This window comes from Lygodium microphyllum, chromosome 19 (assembly GCF_053477565.2).
Source record: "Lygodium microphyllum isolate KBCC chromosome 19, Lygodium_microphyllum_v1.1.10, whole genome shotgun sequence".
Lineage (NCBI taxonomy): Eukaryota > Viridiplantae > Streptophyta > Polypodiopsida > Schizaeales > Lygodiaceae > Lygodium > Lygodium microphyllum.
In genome coordinates this window covers 100,773,053-100,792,763 of record NC_141153.1, presented here as the reverse complement: position 1 = coordinate 100,792,763, position 19,711 = coordinate 100,773,053, and the positions used below count along the sequence as shown (strand labels likewise).

At 38.6% G+C, this 19,711-nt stretch overlaps 1 protein-coding gene and 1 long non-coding RNA gene across 6 annotated transcripts in view; both read left to right on the top strand.

Moving 5' to 3' along the window:
- Window positions 1-13,010, top strand: part of LOC148020207 (uncharacterized) — a 79,132-nt gene extending 66,122 nt beyond the window's left edge. For all 5 annotated transcript variants that reach the window (XM_087700515.1, XM_087700516.1, XM_087700519.1 and 2 more), the window contains 2 exons: window positions 11,821-12,276; window positions 12,356-13,010. In XM_087700515.1, coding sequence (XP_087556641.1) covers window positions 11,821-12,276; window positions 12,356-12,769 — 870 coding nt within the window. In that variant the 3' untranslated portion in view covers window positions 12,770-13,010. The remainder of the gene's footprint in view (window positions 1-11,820; window positions 12,277-12,355) is intronic.
- A 4,304-nt stretch (window positions 13,011-17,314) lies between these two features.
- LOC148020206 (uncharacterized) lies at window positions 17,315-19,253 on the top strand. Its single transcript, XR_015694995.1, has 3 exons — window positions 17,315-17,397; window positions 18,682-18,744; window positions 18,895-19,253. It is a non-coding gene; the product is annotated as an uncharacterized LOC148020206 (long non-coding RNA).
- Window positions 19,254-19,711: the final 458 nt, after the last annotated feature.

Sequence of the window (19,711 nt, the reverse complement as noted above, 5' to 3'; positions counted from 1 at the left end):
AAAAGGCAAAAAGAATGACAAGGATGATAGCTCTATGCCTAAAGAGGCAGAAAAAGCAAATGTGGTATCTAGTGTTGTTATTGAGAAAATAGAAGAGGATAAAGATGTTGATTTGCTGGTTTCATTTTCAGATCTGCTTGCTATGACAATGGAGGACATGTATATCACTAAAATGGATGTGATAGATGCTTTGTTGTTAGCTCATGATGGTTTGTCACAATCGTGGATTGTTGACAGCGATGCTTCATTTCATGTAATCTTGGAAAATTCTACCTTCGCAACAATCATGCATGTGATATTGAAGGAATGAGTACCATACACTTGGATCTTGAAAATGGTCAGGAATTGACCCTTCATGATGTTGGGTATGTACCTAGCATCAAGAAGAGCTTGCTTTCTGTTGGGCAGCTAGACAGCAAAGGTTACTTCACTACTTTTGGTGCTGGAATGTGGAAAATATAAAAAGGGTCTATGCTAGTCACTAGAGGTGGTAAAAAGAGGACTCTGTATTATCTCTACTGCAAGGCACTTCCTGGAAAGTTTGTTGTAGTTGCTGAAGTACAGTCACACATGGAGTTATGGCACAAGTGTCTTGGACACATGAGCCAAAAGGTTTTGCAGTCACTTTCTTTACTTGGAAGAGTTGATGTGAAAAACTCAAAGCTTGACTTTTGTGATGATTGTGTTCTTGGTAAACATGTAAAGAGTCCATACTCTCATGGAGTGTAAACGCCCCGAATAACGTAGTATGCTTAACAATTATGAAATTCGCTTGTTTTCGAGACTTAATATAAAAGAGAATGAACACTTAAAGCTGAAAATGAAAATTACTCACAAAATTTCAGCCATAAAAATGTAAAAGTAATGGAGACAAGATTGAGGGTTGAAGATGGGCAACCCCCCTCCGAAGGAATGTATTTCTGCTCAACCCAAGTCCCTTAGGGATGAGCTCAGTTACAATCAACCTGAGAGTGAGGAGAAGTAATTCTTACTCTCACAAGATCATGTAAAGATGTACAAACACACATGCATTATCTATTATGCAATGATAAAAACTGATTTCTTTATAGTATGAGAGAAGAAAGAGGGGAAATCAGCCTTTCTCCATCGTTGATCAGCAGTACATGGATAGGGCTTGCTTCTTGTTGCTAAAATGGAAGAAAGAGCTCGAGAAGGAGGTGCTGTAATGAATTTACAGGCTTGCTGTTCTATAAAACAGCAGTGATAGAAGAGGGAATATGGAGGAATTTGATAATGGAGAAGTGGGGGGTGATGATGGGGATGGATGGGGCCAGTTTATGGCTATTTATGGGTGTTGTACATGAGTTTACAGCAAAGAAAAATGATGCTGAATGAAGAAAAACGAGCTCTTATTTATAGGAGAGGGAAAATCTAGTACAAAAGGGGAAAGTGGAGTAGCACAAGACAAGTGTCCAGCCACATGTCATGAGATGGGACAAGTGGTGGGACACTTGGAAACTTGTGTGACAAGTGTCTTGACACTTGTCTCTTCTCTATGGCCTTCCTTTTTGGGCTGAATACTGTCAATAATAGAAACAACCAAATTTAGTAAGCACAGTCAGAGTACAGAATTTACTATTTTTAGAATGACATCCCTATTTTTTAGGACTAGCATTTTTAGACTAATTCGAGGCTCCTAAAATTTAGGGACCTCCCAAAATTTAGGGACCCCCCAATATGGGTGTCATATGAAAGCTTTTTCCGTGTACATCGCAAAAACGGTATTAGAATCTTCATGTGACTTTCCTATGCAAAGAAATGTGCATTTCAAGCTTTCATCCCACACATGCACTTTGTACAAGCATTTCATGATCATGCCATCTTGTTGATTGTAACTGACTGTTCTGGCGGATCTAGCCCACACTTCAAGGCATCAATCCTTTCTGTGTGTGAGTCTAACCTTGATATGCGTGAGTTCTGGTCACAGGTGCCCAATCGGGCCATATAGGTGGAAGTGTGATCTATCTTTTCTCTAACCCACTGCGTGGGTCCACCATAACCTGTGACCACTCATCAGTGGCCAACTCCAATGCACTTTTCTTTATATCTAATTAGTGCAAAGGAAACAAATTTAATAAATCATTATATAGACAAATTAATAAAAAAGAATACAAATTCTGTTTCTATAGAGTTGTGACATGGAGCCACTAGAAAGGCGTGTATCTTGGATTTAGTCCGTTCTGATGTATGCACAATGCCAATAAAAACTCATAGTGGTTTCCGTTATTTTGTGTATTTTATTGATGACTATTCTAGGAAGCTATGGGTTTACTTGCTTAAGCAGAAAAGTGAGGCACTAGATGCTTTTAAAAAGTTTTATGTATTGATTAGTACTCAAAAGGACTTAAAGTTAAAATTCATAATAACAGATAACGTGGAGAGTATATATTCAATAAGTTTTGTGATGCCAATGGGATTAAACAAGAGCTTACAACTCCTTATAATCCATCATCTAATGGTGTGGCTGAGCGAATGAATCACACGTTATGTGAGAAGATTCGGTGCATGCTGTCTAGAGCTAATCTCTCGCAATCGTTTTGGCGAGAGGCACTTAAAATTGTGGTGCATATTTGCAACCGATCTCCACATCATGCACTTGAAAGTGGTATTCCTGAAGAGGTTTGGTCTGACAAACCTGCTTCATATGACCACTTAAGGGTTTTTGGCTACGAATGCTATGTACATGTACCTATTGGTAGAGCAGAACCAAACTTGATATGAAATCTCATAGAGGCATCTTCATGGGTTATGAAGATGAAGGTGAAATGGGCTATAGAGTTTGGGTTCTAAGCATGAAAAAGGTGCTATGCAGCCGGGATGTGGTATTTAATGAGTCAAAGGTGCTGAAAAATGTCACATCTAATGACTCAGACAAAAAGAAAGTTAAATTTCAGCATGATCAGTTACTTGAGCAGTCATCAGCCCACTGAAAATTCAGCTCCTTTTGATGCTGATTATGATAATCAGCGTATCATTATTGAGCCAGATGAAAATGGGCAGCAAGGGGATGTTGAACATCAGCTTGAGCACCAAAACCAGCATGCTGAAAATGAATCACAGCAGCCTGAAATTGTATTACAGCAACTTGAACATGTAGTTCAGCAGCCAAACAATGAGGTCATTGGCATTCCCTTGGATGTGGATCCATTACTTGATAACACAGATCATTGGGTAAGGTCTACACTTGTCAGAAGACCTATACAAAGATTTGATCCTTCTTTGGATTGCATTTTGCTCACAGATGAAGGTGAGCCTCTTACGTATAAAGAGGCCTTATCATGTGAATTAAAGAAAAAGTGGGAGCTATCTATGCAGGAAGAAATGAAGTCATTGTATCAGAATGATACTTAGGCAGGGTCAAAAGGGCTGAATTAATTTTCAAATTGAATTAATTTTAGAAATTAATCAAATGGATAAAATTTTGTTGGAAAATGGATTAAGGTTGCTACTTGGCAAAACTACCCATGCAAGAGGGGAGAACGCTGTTTAGGAAGGTTGGAAGCTCATTTTGGGAATGCAAGCGCTAAGAGAGAGGAAGAAGAGGCTGCTGATCAAATTTCCCTGTTGTGGAGTCCTTTCAAAGGCTGGAGATTGCAGCAAATATCCTTTTAGGAGTAGGCGACAGCATTTCAGCAACTAGTAATAGTATTTAAGGATTGGCAACAATAGTTTTTGGCTCTCTGGTAGTTGGCACTAGCTTTTGGTGCAGCCTTGACAAGGTAGTAGCTATTTTTGAGGGTTTCTTTGCAAAGAAACTGTGAAATGTCTCTCTCTACAGCATTCTCTTTGTCTTCTCCAGCCTGTGATTAGCCATTCTCAATAATTTCTAGTCATTTGGAGCATATCTCAGCCAAACTTGGTGGACAATAGGAGAATTTCCACTGTAAACCCTAATTTACAATAGAAATTAGGGTTTAGCAGCCACCTTGGGACCTATGCCAGCAATTGGAGGCATTGACGACTGAAATCAGCAGCTGGATTTTGAAGGATTGCAAATGATTTCAGGATTTAACACATCCGAATTGATTTGGGCAGCATTTGGCCAGCCAAGGGTCAATTTGAGACAAGTTCTGGGTGAAAATCAAGGGCCAAATTGACCAAAAGGCTTGCTAGTCATTCATGGCAGCAAAGGCACTTGCATTAGTGGAGGGGATTGAAAAATCTCGGTTGTACTCCATCCAATTGCAATTTCATTTTTGTCCTTAACAAAGACAAAGTAGACTAAAAGATGATTTTTCATTACATTTGAATCAACAAAAGCAGATACAATTGGGATTGATTTCCCTTGAAGCAATGGTTTTTGATATAGTTTCTTGGCATGCTGATCAAAATTGGTCACAATGGTTTTTATGCAAAAATCCGGAATCTCTTTAGGCCTACCACAGCAATACTTTTCAATGTGCTAAAAAAGGGGACAGCACAATAAAAAGTAAGGAGCAATAGTACCTCCCAAAACTCTTATTATATTGTTCTAAATTATTGCATTGTGATGCATTAAAATTATGCCATGCATTCATTACGTTGACTTGAAAAGTACTCGTCAACCATGTAGAAGCAAACATTTGCTTAAACTAAACCCATGATGAAGGTGCTTTTCCTTGCATCAATATGGTAGACCACCACTACAATGCATTTCCTTTCAAAAAAGTAGCCATCTTTCAGATTTTTGAAGACTCTGTAAAGTTTTCTCTTGAATAGGCAATGTCAAACTAGTGAATGAAAGTCAATACTTTGTCTATCTTGTGCCCCACAAAAAGGCTTCGAACTTCACTTGTTTTCCACCCTCATTGTAATCCTTTGCTTCACCCATGGATGCTAAATTGTCATAGGCAAGTGAGCACAAAAAGGAGGGAAAGGGTGGTAATGATCTCATTAAAGACTAATTACAACAAGTACTAAAGTCACATTAATTGAAATTGAAATGTTACCAATTAATTATTGGACATCTGATACCCAGTTGGTCCCAAAATTGGCACCCCTTGTTGTATTTCTTTAGCTTATATTGCAATTTGTTAGAGTACACTAAGATTCCTTCAATCTTCTCCACTAATCCAAATGCCTCTTGCTAACATAGATGACCAGTAAGCCTTCAATCTGATTTTCCCCTTGATCTAACAGGGGATTGACCTTCACCTTGCTCCTTAAATGACTTAGCCCCAAATTCAATGCTAGCTGGTTGGTCTCTTGGAATTCTACGACATTCCAAGTTTCATGCAAAAATAAGCTACCTAGCCCTTTGGTACTGCCCTCATTTTTAATAATATTTAATGCTGCCCAGCCTTAATTTGAAATTCCTAACTCCTTTGAACTTGAAAGTTTTGAAACTTTTCATAAACCTTAGTTCAGGACATTAAATCATATGAAATTCTTAATCTCCATGACACCAAAAGTCATTTCCAAGGGAAAATTCAATGTCCCTAACCAAGATTTGTCCTAGGTACCCTATTGGCACTTGTCCACAACTTTTGCCGATGTTTCCCCACTACATAAACTAGGATTAAACTCAATCTCACATGTGCACCTCACGTGTACACCATTGAAGTGTCACAATTTTAAGTGTCCAAAGAGCATTAAGTTAAAAATTCATGTCCTCATGATAGCCATCTTTAGTAGATGTATCCTAGATGTCGGATAGACTAGTGAATCAAGGATGGTATTGATCCTCTCCTTCGTGCACAACTTGTCATATTAGTTCCACACTTACCAAGGTATTCCATCTCTAGTAGTTATATCAAATCCCTAGTTTGTTGTTCCTAACTAGATGTTCTTCTTTCATTTGTCATGTTTTCTATTTTTCTACTTGAGACACATTATAGTCCCCAAGTTTCAGATGTATCTATTGTTTGTCTCATAGTCGGTGTTGGCCTCTTAATAGTTGTTAATCTTCTTTCTGTGTGCACGTGGGCATGTGTATGCAAGTGTGCACACATGTGTGTTGTACTATGTCCTGCATACTCTGAATTTTGAAAATATGGTTTTTTCTTTTGCAAACATCGATTATTTTTCTTTCTTCCAAATTAAGGTCCAAATTAAGAAATGAAGGACAAAGTTTTTCACTTGCCATACATTCTGCATGGATTTGAGCCACACAAATCCATGTAACGAGGTGAAGAAGGAACGTGGCAGCCATTTGATGAAAAAGGTTTAAAATGTGGCTTGCCGGGAAAGCAATTGAGAGGGATGACAGACTGCTCATGATGTACGTTCCTTATGCAAATCACTATTAGGTATTGTTTTGACATGTAACTCATGGACTCACCAATTATAATGTGCTCAATAACAATGACACAACAAATGGTAGTCATATATGAGGCTGGTGCAAACCTCTCCACTTTCTTGAGGCTGACATTGACACCTAGTTTATATCAGGCAAATGAAAAAATGTACCATGTTTGTGAATAGAATCCAATTCTGTTTGCATGGAGCCCTGCAAATCCTCACTGTTAAAAGTATGTTTTGACCTAATGGCATTTCATTGGAATTGATAGAGGTTGAACTTCATTTGTCTGAAATATTCTAGTCAAGCTAACTTTGCTTCTACTCTCTATGTTTCTCGGAGTGAAACCAGCCTTCCTTCTTGGAATGGGTGGTGATAACCTGATTTAAGAGTTGATTACAACAATAAATAAATGCACATAAAATGAAATACACACTTTACCAAAACATTCTTGGACAGTAGACTCCCTGTTGGCCCCAAAATTGGCGCCCCTTGCGGTATTTCTTTAACTTTCATTCAATTGGAAGGAGTACAACTTGAGATTCTTCAATCTCCTCCTGCTAACCAATTGCTCTTGCTGTCATAAATGACCAGCAAGCCTTTTGGGTCATTTGCCCCTTGATTCACCCAAGACTTCTTCTCCAATTTGACCCTTGGCTGGCCAAATGCTACCCCAAATCAATTTGGGATGGGCTGGCTCCTGAAATCCCTTGATAATCTTCAATTATCAGCTGTTGCTGATTTCAATTCCTTGAGCCTTCAATCTCTGGCACAAATCCCAAGGTAGCTGCTAAACCCTAAATTCTGCTGTAAATTAGGGTTTACTGCAGAAATTATAGATCAGCCCACCAAAAATGGTTGAGATCTCCTCCGAATGGCTAAGAATTGCTAAGAATGGCTAAGCATAGGCTGAAGGAGATGAGAGAATGCTATAGAGAGAGAAAATTCTGAGATTTGTCACGAAGAACTGATCAAAATCAGCTGCTGCCCTGCTATGCCAGCCCCAAACGGATGCACCAACAACAATAGGAGCATCAGAGACTGTGATCTTCAGGAGAAAGTGCATCAGTAGCAATTGCCAGCTTCCCAAGGTCAAGAATATGCAATCTCCATCACCAAAATGGTCTCCAATGGCTGGGAAATTGCCCTAAAAGCTGGCAGCAAGAGTCCAACACCTCTTCCCAACAGCTCAACGAGATTTCCCTCTCCCTTCAGCCCTATTTAGTCTTTCCCCCACTTGCATGGAAAAGTTTTGCCAAGTGGCAGCTTTCTTAATCCATTTTCAGCAATTTCCAGCCATTTAATTAATTTTCAGAATTAGTTAATTCTGAAAATTAATTCAGCCCTTAATCCATACCCAAAAATTTGACCTTGCCCATCCAAAAATTAATTGGCTAGGCCATTTGCAACCCAAAGGGGTCCCATGCATTAATTGACCCTTGGACAAGCATTAATCCATTAATTAATGCCTAGTCCCTAGTGTCACCACTGACACTTAATGGCCGATTAATGGTCCTAGGGGCAAATTGACACCAAAATTCACCTAGAATCTAACAAGTGTAACTTGTTACAACTTTTGCCTTTGATACCCATCTTTTTCACAGGGTCCTTCGGCCTTCAAGTGTGAAAAAGTAGCTTGCACCTCACATGTGCAACACATGTGCATCTTTTAATTGCACATTTGATTAATCCTTTAACCAAATGTCAATTAAACATAAGCAAAGCATCAAATTTTCACGTCCTCGTGACAGACCACCCCCTTGAAATCCTTGCAATCGTCCTCAATTGCACTATAATGTGTCAAAGTAAACAATATTGCACTGGAATTTTCACAAGGCATCATAGTCAACACAACATTGGCCACTGCTGGCCAACTATCTCATATGCCCACCATTTTCTGAAAATTTCCAGCCAGCATAAACATAGCATAAAGCTCAACAATAGTCCAGAAATGTTGCCAAAAACTCATTGGATGCATCCCAAACTCTTGTTTCTCAACAGTGCTGACTACACAACCATAGTAAAGCATAAACCGAGCCAAAACCATGGTTAAATTGTCAATGGCATTCAATACACATGCTGCTGTCCATAGAACCAGCTGAATACCACTGAAACTAATGATCATACATTGAAAACCAGCACTCGGTAATTAGTCTCTCATGATCATAACTTGATGCAAATGTACAGTTTCAGAGCTGTAGTGAAAACCACACCCATTTGCATACATACTACAATGACTAGTACACTGAATAGTGACCTCATGGCAAAAGTACTATGAGCACAGTACCTTGGATGCATACTGAATATATCCGAGATCCACTATACACGAGAGCAGTCCATTCCTGGAGGGGTGGAAGTGCTACCTCCCCCTTGAGTATTAGGTGGTACTCTGGACCCTTGCCTTGCTGAACCTGAAAGAGCCCGATCCAAAGTCCGCTCTAACTGAAAGGCATCAAGGTAAAGCTGCAACAACTGAGGATGGTCTGCCAAGTCATCCTCTTCCATCCATTTAGCATCCATTGGTAAACAGTTGTGAAACTTCACCCAATAGCTTATGGAAGCTTTACCTTTGACCTTTTCTCTTTATGTGCTAAATACCAATTTCTCATTCAGCTCCTCTACATTGGACTGAATTTCAGCAGATACATCCTTAGGCACATCAGCATAAAAAGGCCTCAACAAGCTCACATGAAAGGCATAGTGTATCCGCTAGTGTAGAGGCAATTTCCATGATAGCTAGTATTAAACGGAGCATTTGCATGACCAGCACTTATTCCTTGAGCCTCAAAAGCACAACAGGGTACCAATGCTTGCCCATATGCGTGATTTTGCACACCAGGCATCATACCGATGCCACCATATATCAGATTATGCATTCTATGAGCCATACCTGAGTACATTGGTTTATGCAAGCCATGCATTGGTTGCTGAAAATTATGGGGAGGTGTGCCATACATTCCCACATTCGGGCGCTCACCCACCATAGCATGAAAAATTGTGCTACCACCAAACTAAGCTAGCTGCCCCAAATTCTCATACAAACCTTGCTATCCAAAAACCAAAGGATTAGCATTTACATCATGAACTTGCATTTGCATTTCTTGCCCAACTAGCACCAACTGCTTTGGACCATGAGCATCTTGAGAAGGCTTTGGCTTGTTCTTCAGTGCATCTTGCTGTCTCGAAGTTCTACAAAAGGATTTTCTCTTCTTCTCCTTGTTGTCCTTCGTAGGAGTGTTCAAAAACCGAGTAAACTGAGGATCTTTTGCCAATTCAGCAAAGATATTGGCTGCTGCCCTCATTCGATTCTTGAATGCATCATTAAATTCTATTTCCCCTTGCTAATCATCATAATCTTTCTACATTGAGGGTCCAACATCTTGGCCTTCAACCACATTTTCAGCATGTTGTCCATGATTCATGCCTTGTCCAAGATCAGGCATTGCATTTCCTTCTTCCCCATGTGAATGTGCATCATGAAAGGCATCATTACTGCTTGATTGCATCCCACTGTATGAAGACATCTTGCTGTAATTTCTCAGCTGAGCACAAAGATCAACACTAGCACAAAGTTTGCCTTGCAATCTAAACACTTTACCAAAACATTCTTGGACAGTAGACTCCCTGTTGGCTCCAAAATTGGCGCCCCTTGCGGTATTTCTTTAACTTTCATTCAATTGGAAGGAGTACAATTCGATCTCCTCCTGCTAACCAATTACTTTTGCTGTCATAAATGACCAGCAAGCCTTTTGGGTCATTTGCCCCTTGATTCACCCAGGACTTCTTCTCCAATTTGACCCTTGGCTGGCCAAATGCTGCCCCAAATCAATTTGGGATGGGTTGGCTCCTGAAATCCCTTGATAATCTTCAATTATCAGCTGCTGATTTCAGTTCCTTGAGCTTTCAATCTCTGGCATGGATCCCAAGGTGGTTGCTAAACCCTAAATTCTGCTGTAAATTAGGGTTTACTGCAGAAATTATAGATCAGCCCACCAAAAATGGCTGAGATCTCCTCCGAATGGCTAAGAATTGTTGAGAATGGCTGAGCATAGGTCAACCAAATTGCTCCAAAAGATGTGTATTGTTCTGTCTCCTGACATGTTTCCAATGGACTTCATTTGCAATGGAAGGCACCACTGAGGAGGTCCATATTGTTGGCATGGATAGAAGGATAGAGGTTTGTCCAAATCTTGTGATGGAGAGGCTTACCTTTCAAACCACTATAGAGAGACACACAATAGTGACGGAAAGCGATGAGGGGAGAGCCGAAGATATGGCATGACATCCCACTGAAATGCGTATTATGGAGCACCAAGATGGTAAGCATGCTTGTGGAGAAAAACTCATGGTGTGAAACTATTTAAGCCTTCTTCAAGTAATAATAACAATGTTTTGTATTGTGCGGAGAGTGAAAGAACTAAAGGTCTTGGATCTACAGTGACAACAGACATGGCATACACGAATAGAGATAAAGAAATGATGCTCATGAATTTCACATGCTATGATTCAGCCCTATTTAGTCTTTCCCCCACTTGCATGGGAAAGTTTTGCCAAGTGGCAGCTTTCTTAATCCATTTTCAGCAATTTCCAGCCATTTAATTAATTTTCAGAATTAATTAATTCTGAAAATTAATTCAGCCCTTAGTCCATACCCAGAAAATTGACCTTGCCCATCCAAAAATTAATTGGCTAGGCCATTTGCAACCCCAAGTGGTCCCATGTATTAATTGACCCTTGGACAAGCATTAATCCATTAATTAATGCCTAGTCCCTAGTGTCACCCACTGACACTTAATGGCCGATTAATGGTCCTAGGGGCAAATTGACGCCAAAATTCACCTAGAATCTAACAAGTGTAACTTGTTACAACTTTTGCCTTTGATACCCATCTTTTTCACAGGGTCCTTCGGCCTTCAACTGTAAAAAAGTAGCTTGCACCTCACATGTGCATCTTTAATTGCACATTTGATTAATCCTTTAATCAAATGTCAATTAAACATAAGCAAAGCATCAAATTTTCACATCCTCGTGACACGGAGTCTTCTTACTTTATTTTGTGTGCACGCATGCAGTCCTACCAAGAATAAACAGCTGTGATTTTTAGCATTCCCATGAGAGAGCATTTTGTCTGCTCGCTTATAAGTTTTTGCCTGCAGTTACTCATTTTTCGAGTAGGATTTTCCCCCAGAGGAAGTACTGTAAGTTGTCAACTGCACCCGATCCCTATTCCAGGATGATTCTCTCCCAAGCAAGTTAATTTAACCATAGTGGAACACTATTTACCATTAGTGTTTACCCTGGAAAGAATATAATGACTGCACATCTGGGGCAATAGCACAAGCACCTTCTGCCTTGTTTTTCAATTTTGCCATTTTTGTGAGCGTCCTTTGAGATTCATCATGGAGAGGAATCATGAAAATATAATTTATGCATAAGTAATGGTTAGTCTTAACAACAATAATCTATCAGCCATACATTTGAATCTTGATTAATATATTTGACAGAAGTAACGATTAGTCTTAACAACAATAATTTATCAGCCATACATTTGAATCTTGATTAATACATTTGACACATTGCAGGTCCAAGTTTCAAGCCTTGCAAGCCATGTACAGGAAAGCATAGTTGATCAATCTCCGTATCTGATTATTTCTAAGGATGGGGTGCTTGCTACTGAGGAAGTATCACGAAAAGACACTGGAAAATCTAATGTACTTGTCTCTGAGGATCTGGATGAAGATATGGGAGTCCCATCAGCACGTGGACAAGAAAAACTGCCAATTTCTAATAGCTCTTTGGCACAAAACTCTCCACATTTGACATCAGAAACTTTTAAGAGCAGTGATCCCTCCGTTTACTTTAAGGATCCAAATGACTTGAGGGTGCGAAGTTTTACATCAATCAAGACATCACCAGATGCAGAATCTAAATCCTCATCATCTGCAGGCTCAGATGTGGTACTCGAACCTTGCCATCAGACATTGAGGCCATCCATACATGATCGTTTGGAATCAACTGTATCTCAACTCCTAGAACAGGTGTGGCTGGGGGGGTGTTATTTTATATTTAACTCGTGGCAAAAACTGCTCTTATTTATATAAGGTTCATTTGTGGCAGGTTGAAACCCTGAAGCACATGCTACAGAGGGAAAAACATGCATCTACTCATGCGATTGGTATTCATAGGAATGCTCAGAACACTAATGATTACCATGACTGGCCTTTGGTTGGTGAAGTTCCTCTCAGCCGCAGGCTTGACAATGAGGGTGTTGAGTCTGAGAGTCCACATGAACAAGAAAGAAACCCGTGTCAAAATACCTCACCTAGATTGAACTGTACCGACCAGTATACTAGAAATTATGAACCTACTGTGGTGAAGAATGTCAATACAATCAAGGCTCAGAACAGGCACACTCTCAAGCTTCTTGCCTATGTAGCCATTGTAACTACTTGGCCGCTTGTGGGCTCTGCTTTGTTTCTGTATGGTAGAAAGCAATTTAAAAATGTAGCTATGAAATACTGGCGTAAGTAATCTCAGGCTGATTTTCTGCTGGGACAAGCTTCTGTGCTGTGACTCAGAATGCAGGGTTAGGTAATGCAACCCTTAAATAAAATTATGTAGAACTGTAGAAAGTGGCAGCTTGGCTCCAAGGCAAACTGTTCAATTGTCAGGAGTCTTGGGAAAAAGTGCCCAAAGTCAGCAAAGCACATGAACATACTGTGAGGTCTCCCCAGATTGATTTAGTGTATTAAAAAGGATTGTAGCTGTGTTAGTGCTGTGATGTGTACAGTTAATTTTCTTTACTCTGCACTGTGATTATTGACTTCTGTGATGTTGTCACAGAGATGATCCAGCTCAGTTTTATGATTTAATCAACTGTACAACCACATGGACTAGCCACATTGCACAGAATGGTTGGAGGCCAACTCTGCTGCTGCCCTCAAACTCCATTGTAAATAAGAACATCAAAACTTGCCAAGGCTATTCTATCCTCTTTTGGGTTGTTGGTTTTAATAGAAGTTGTGCAAGAAATGTTTTGTTTTCCACTTTGGAGGTTTAAATGGTTTACACAAATTAGCTGAAATAGGTTGCTCTAAAGGGGATTTATTAACAGAATTTTCTTATGTATAAAAAGAAAGGAACATTTGGTGTAAGCTGGGAAAAAGCATAGGTTCTTCCAAGAAGTCTTGACAATCTTCTACAAAGATAGGCATGCCTATTGCATAGGCTACATAAGTACCATAAAATTAAGAGAGCATAAGGAATTATTTTCTTTTTCGGATTAGCTGTCTATGTTAGTAACTTGTTGATAAGTTCAAATATGCTCGAATGCCATGCACTTTCTAGCAAAGTGTTTGGGTGTTACAAAAGTTTAACAGTTATAGTAGAATGTGAGTGTGTGTCAACTTAAGAGGAAAAAAATTTCTGAAATCATGTGCACACCTGCACATGAACACAAAACAAGAGTATATTTAGCCCAAACATAAAAGAGCATCCAATAGTTTTCAACTAGTTCAAGGTTCTGTAAGGCAATATGTGTGAAGTTCTTAATGAATAGCATTTAGTTTTGATAGTGTACATTGTGTACGCATGCATGCTTGCATGTTGGGGTGTATACATGTGCCTACACAAATGTAGAGACATGGCTTTGCAAGGTGGTTTGTCTTTAGCCTACTTTGCATGGGTTCTTGTAGACTTACATGCATATGTGAGCCTCCTAGATGATGTTGACTTTGACCATAGTTTTTCATAACTATATGCACACGAGACATGACATGAGCGATATCCACAAATAAAAGACTCAACATTACACTCGCCTCCCAACATAGGGCCAGCATAGGGCCAAATGGGCTTACCCTCTACAGTGGGACCTGTCGACACTCCACCAAGTTGCAACCGTATCCCAAGGGTTGGCATCTCATATTGCCAACCCACACCATCTTGGTATATGGATGCATCAACCAATGGACCTAGAGTTCAAGTGGGGATCACTCAACATAGATGCTTAATTAGTTAGGCCCTTCATGAGGGAAGTGTTAGGGAATTAGGCTCCCAAGGCCCTTTGCAAAAGAGGCATGAAGCACCATCCTCCCTTTGGCCACGATAATACAATGAATATTATTGGGGATTTTGGTGGGATGTATAAGCCAACATAGGTTGTGATTATTATTGCACACTACTTTAGCTTGTGAATATGCATCCAAAGTAGTGTGCAAAAGCTGGTGTTGGAATCAACACTAGTCTTGTAGTAGAAAAGCCACTTTTGTGCCTATTTGGAAACTTTACCAAAAACCAATTTTTCTTTAACAAACTAAATTTAGGAGAAATTGTTTGCATGAAAAGATGAAGTCCAAGATAAATCATTAAAAAGAAAACAAGGGGGAAAAATAAGTTATAGAGCATATATTTTCATAGTTGCCTTCGAAACCACTTTCAAATGTGGAAAAAATTTAATGCTTTGAATCAAAATTATATCAAAGGTTTTTCAATTACTCTCAATAAGAATACACTGCTTTTTCAATAGCTCTAAATAGCATCGTTGAGTGCTACATTGCTCAACTTTTATACACTTTCAAAAATCTACATATAGTGAAATTTCATTCAAAACTTATTCCAAACCTTTGGTTCTACCATCTAACAACATTCGTAAAGTCCCATCAAGTTCTAATATCATGTATAGATGTGTTATCATGAATATAGTAAAAATAGGTCTTGAGTCATAAAAGTGGTTGCAAACTATGAGACTAGTATTATTGACTTGAAGTTAGGAAATATCACATTGATTGTTTTAAAAGAGCTTAAACACATGATGATAGAGATTGAATGGACAAAGGCTTACAATCTGACATACATAGCATTTGAGATTGATGCCACTAATGGTAATGGCCATCTCTTATTTTTCATTGATGGAAATAGCCATCTTGTATTTCCTCATACTTCCAAGAGATAAGGTTTAAGGATACATAAGAAACCTATTTGGAGACAACTTACCTCTATATTGTAGCCCTTTAACACACCCCTTGAAGAGAGCCTTCAGTATCAATGTCATGTCTATGCATGGTGAGTATCCAATTAGTTTAATTAATGTCACTAAATGAATATGCTCATTAATCACATAGTCACTACCATGTTTGGTTCAACCATTACTACAATGCATGTTTATCACAAATTTTCTAGGAATGTGTACATCTCTTTTACCACTCCTTTGAATAATGAAATATTTTATTTTTGTTTAGATAATGGTTGAGAAGTATTATGTGCCTGATTCTCAACACATCTTTTGCGAGAAATATCTTCTATCTTTACCGTATATACAACGTGTCATGCTCAACATGCTTAGGTCTTTGCACAGACTAGTTTCTAGGATAACTCTTTACATGGATATATACTCCTACACACACGAGTTGAAGACTCAATTTTCAATCATGCAAAAGAACTAATAATTCATCCACACTTCATCATTCTCCAACACCCTTCATTGTTTTCCAAAACTTTTCTAGGTAAATAGTAAATCCATAGTAATGGCTTGCACATATTGGTATAATGTGCATCCTACATCGATGTGCAAAGAAACTCAATAAAATAAATCAATTAATAAAAAGTAATGCCAAAAATTAGTATTATATGAATAATAATTATAATAATAGATAGTAATGATTAATAAACTATTAATCATTATTAAATAAAATTTAGTGGTACCAAATAGCAAATTTTATTATTTTATTCGACTTTAAGGTTGTTGCAATCAACATTACATGATTGATTGAGTTTCTCATAAAAAGAATGAGTCATTTTTTAGGTGAATGTTGGATACATTGGCATGGTTGGCTGTATTACTTACTTTATCAAAATAATGATTTCATTGGGTGTTGTGTTTGTGATAATGAGAATCTTAGTGTACTCAACAACCTAGTGAAACATGACCTATAAAAGTTAGTAGGAATAACACATAAATGGGACATTGGGGTAAAATCATGCATTCTATTAAGGTATCTTGTCAACGCTCAATAGTACACATAGAAAAGCAACTAGGATATAGGAGTTGCCCCACTTGCAAGTTTCTTGTTGTACTTTGATTGATAGCATGCCATCACCCTTGCTTTTTTCTCTCATCATCGATGCTTTTTTCTCTCTTAGAGAAATCACAACAATATCTTACATGCTTATGTCTTCTTCTTACTCAAGCACACAATTCTTTATAGTTTGACCTCCTATAAGCTTCATGCCTGTGTAATTTTTTTGTTTTCACCAAATGATACATCTTCTAGTCAAAGGAATAAAGAGAATCAAAGTTGCTAACATAAAATTACCATAAAATTTGTAATCAAGTTTCATTTGGAAGCAAAGAAGCATGAGCATGTGATATCCATAAGGTAGGCATTTTCACATTTATGGAGCTCATTAATTTAGACCTTTAAGCTAATGGTTAACATGTATATGGTAGACTTAATGTTAGTTACTTTTGGACTACACCATTGTGTGCGTGCCCGCCCACACACACACACACACACACACACTCTCTCTCTCTCTCTCTCTCTCTCTCTCTCTCTCTCTCTCTCTCTCTCTCTCTCTCTCTCTCTCTCTCTACACACACACACACACAAAAAGCATAATTAGAAAAATTGGCTTACTTGCATGAAAATTCCCTTGTTTATGGTGATATGGCCCATTGGTTGTGTGGCTAATTACATGATAACCATCCAGTTAAATCATGGACGAGGATTTAGGCTAACCTTCTTGTTATATAAAGATTGATTTGCAATATTGTTTCATTAAGATTGCTTTCATAAAAGAGGGGCATGCTTACTTAGGGTTCTTCATCTTTTCTCTTATAACATTTTGTAAATAATTCACCCAAAGTGTGGACATGCACTTTTTGAAACTGGGTGTAGACATGAGCACAATACCTTTACACTCCAAAAGGACACCCTTTGCAAAAAAGTTATAGTAAATATAATGTTTTTTGATTGGCTATACATGTGAAAAGCGCACCCTTGTCTATCACATTCATGTCCTCTCTAGTATGTAAAGGAGATCAAATGCCTAACCCCTAGATAAGTACTTCAATTGCCAATAGCTATGGCTACCACAAATCAACAAACGATCTCCCTGGCAATCAATGATGCAAATGGCTTGATCTACTACACAAGTTGGAAAATGTATTCTCCCTCTAACCTATCCTTTTTTGGCTATCTAGTTATTGTCGCACCTCTAATCTTCTGACACAAATCAGTAGGGCGGCAAAGCAAGCCCTGAGCTTAAGATTGGTCCAACAAGCAGCTCACTTTTGAGTAATGACCCAACCATTAATTAGCCCTTAAACAAATTCAACCTTTCAATGCTGGTGCAATGGTCACATGCCAAGAGCCAGGGTTGCCAAAAATTCATCTTAATTGAAAATCTCAGTGAAGTTCAAGTAAATCATTAAGTTCATTTCTTATTTTGGTGACAGCTGGTATTATTAGCAGCAGGTCTGCCTATTTTGCAGCCATTGTGTATTTATGGCAGCCAGTTCCATTCTCCTGTATATTCAGCAGCCTTTTGCCTCAGTCCACACATCATCGCCTGCATCATCCTCGTTATTTGCCATCAGTTGAGTGCCCTCGCTAACGTGGTGCACATGTGAAGGGGCTTACTGTCCCCAGCTTGTATTTGCATTCAGATCAGAGTGATATTCCTTCAGTTTCCTCTTGCATTTTATCTTCTCTCATACTTCCCTCCTCTCTCTCTCTCTCTCTATCTCTCTCTCTCTCTTTTCATTATTGTGTCTGTTCCATCTATCCTAAATATATCGTTACTCTTGATTTCTGTCTGTCTGTGATTTCTGTCTGTACAGACAGAAATTTACGATGTTGGATCCTTACTTTTCTTGAGTGCAGTAAATAATAACGTTTATCTTAGAAAAATCTCATTTGTCTGCAGACTTAGTAGCTGCCTTGATGCTCTGAAAAGTAGTTTGGAGTGCTTTTCACATAGCTTCACAGATCTGTCCAGCAACCTGCTTGGGAGGATAACAGCACCAAATCAAGGCTCCTGCTGGTCGTGCCATCGTGTGTGTCTTATTTGACAGTTGGCCTGTAACAGCTATGCTCCAAACTAAAAAATACCAAAGACTTTCTAAATCATTGATAGAGCATACAGTATTTAATTCAAAACTTTGAGCCTTATAATCAAAGAGGCAGACTGGACATTGATGTTTTGAAAGCTTTGAGGGGGACTCATTTAGCTCACTTGTGATGGGAGCGGAAGGAGAGTAAAATTGTAGGCTTAACACCATGGTTGCCTCCCAACATTTGCATGTATAATTGTGGTGCCTTCCATCTTCTAGGCATGGTCTGAGTTCTTTCAGATTTTGGACAGCTGGTCTAGATCTGTTAAACTAAACAAGGTGATGGAACTGTTCTTTATTAACCAATCTTGTGATGGTTTTTGTTGAAGTGCAGGCCAGCCAAAATCGTACTCGATATCGATGGGATACAACTGCTCAGGAGGTCTCCTACATCGAGGTATGGATTCTAGGAGTCAAAGAAATACCTCTTATACATACAACTGGATTATCAAGCCAGAAGTCTTATCTCGAACAGCAGCAGCGGTGTTTAGTAGTACTTGGCTTATTACTTGCTGATGATCTTGTTCAACTTGTTCTATGATTACAGGCTTTTCAAAGAGTTTCCATGTTTCCTGTTGTCCAAGAAGGATTGCAGAATGTGGATATTATGGCATTGCAGAAGCCTGTGACTGTATACAAGTATATTCTTAGATTCTCCCGTGAATCAGGCTGAAATCAGTGTCATTTGACGAATTCATTATATGTGAGCTGTACATCCACATCTATGATAGAATGTTTATTCACAGGTTATTAAATGCCTCTTTTTGAAGTGTATGCAGACTAATCATTGTGATTATAGATATTAATATTCAATATCATGTGAAGAAAGAGAGACCACTGACTATCAGTAAGGAAAAGGCAGTTCACCCAAACATCAGTAATAAATTGACCTAGCACCTTACCTTCTTGAGCTATTTCTTTAATCTTTATTCTAGAATCTTGTGAGATTGTGTGCAACACGTGGTAGAAATTTATCTTGCAATCAGTTGGAACTCACACACCCACCTCTACTAACTAAGCAATGGCTCATTTGCAACGGGCAATGGCTTATTGGCTGTTACTCAGTTGGTACCATATCAATAAAGCTACAATGCTACATCATGCCTTATCAATATTGACACATAATTAAGATAGAATATTGTCATGTTTTCAGTGAAACTGATTGTCTCAAAATTCACTTTCTAGTGTTGTGATCTTTTGGATGAATTACATCTCCTTGATTCTTGATCCATCATTGGCCAAACTGGTTGTTTATTCTAAAATGATGGACTTAATTGAAATTGATTTTATTGAGAACTTGTATGCACTCATAGCAAGCCTCAAATTTGAGGGTTGCCCAACTTGTCATTAGGAAGGACTTTCAA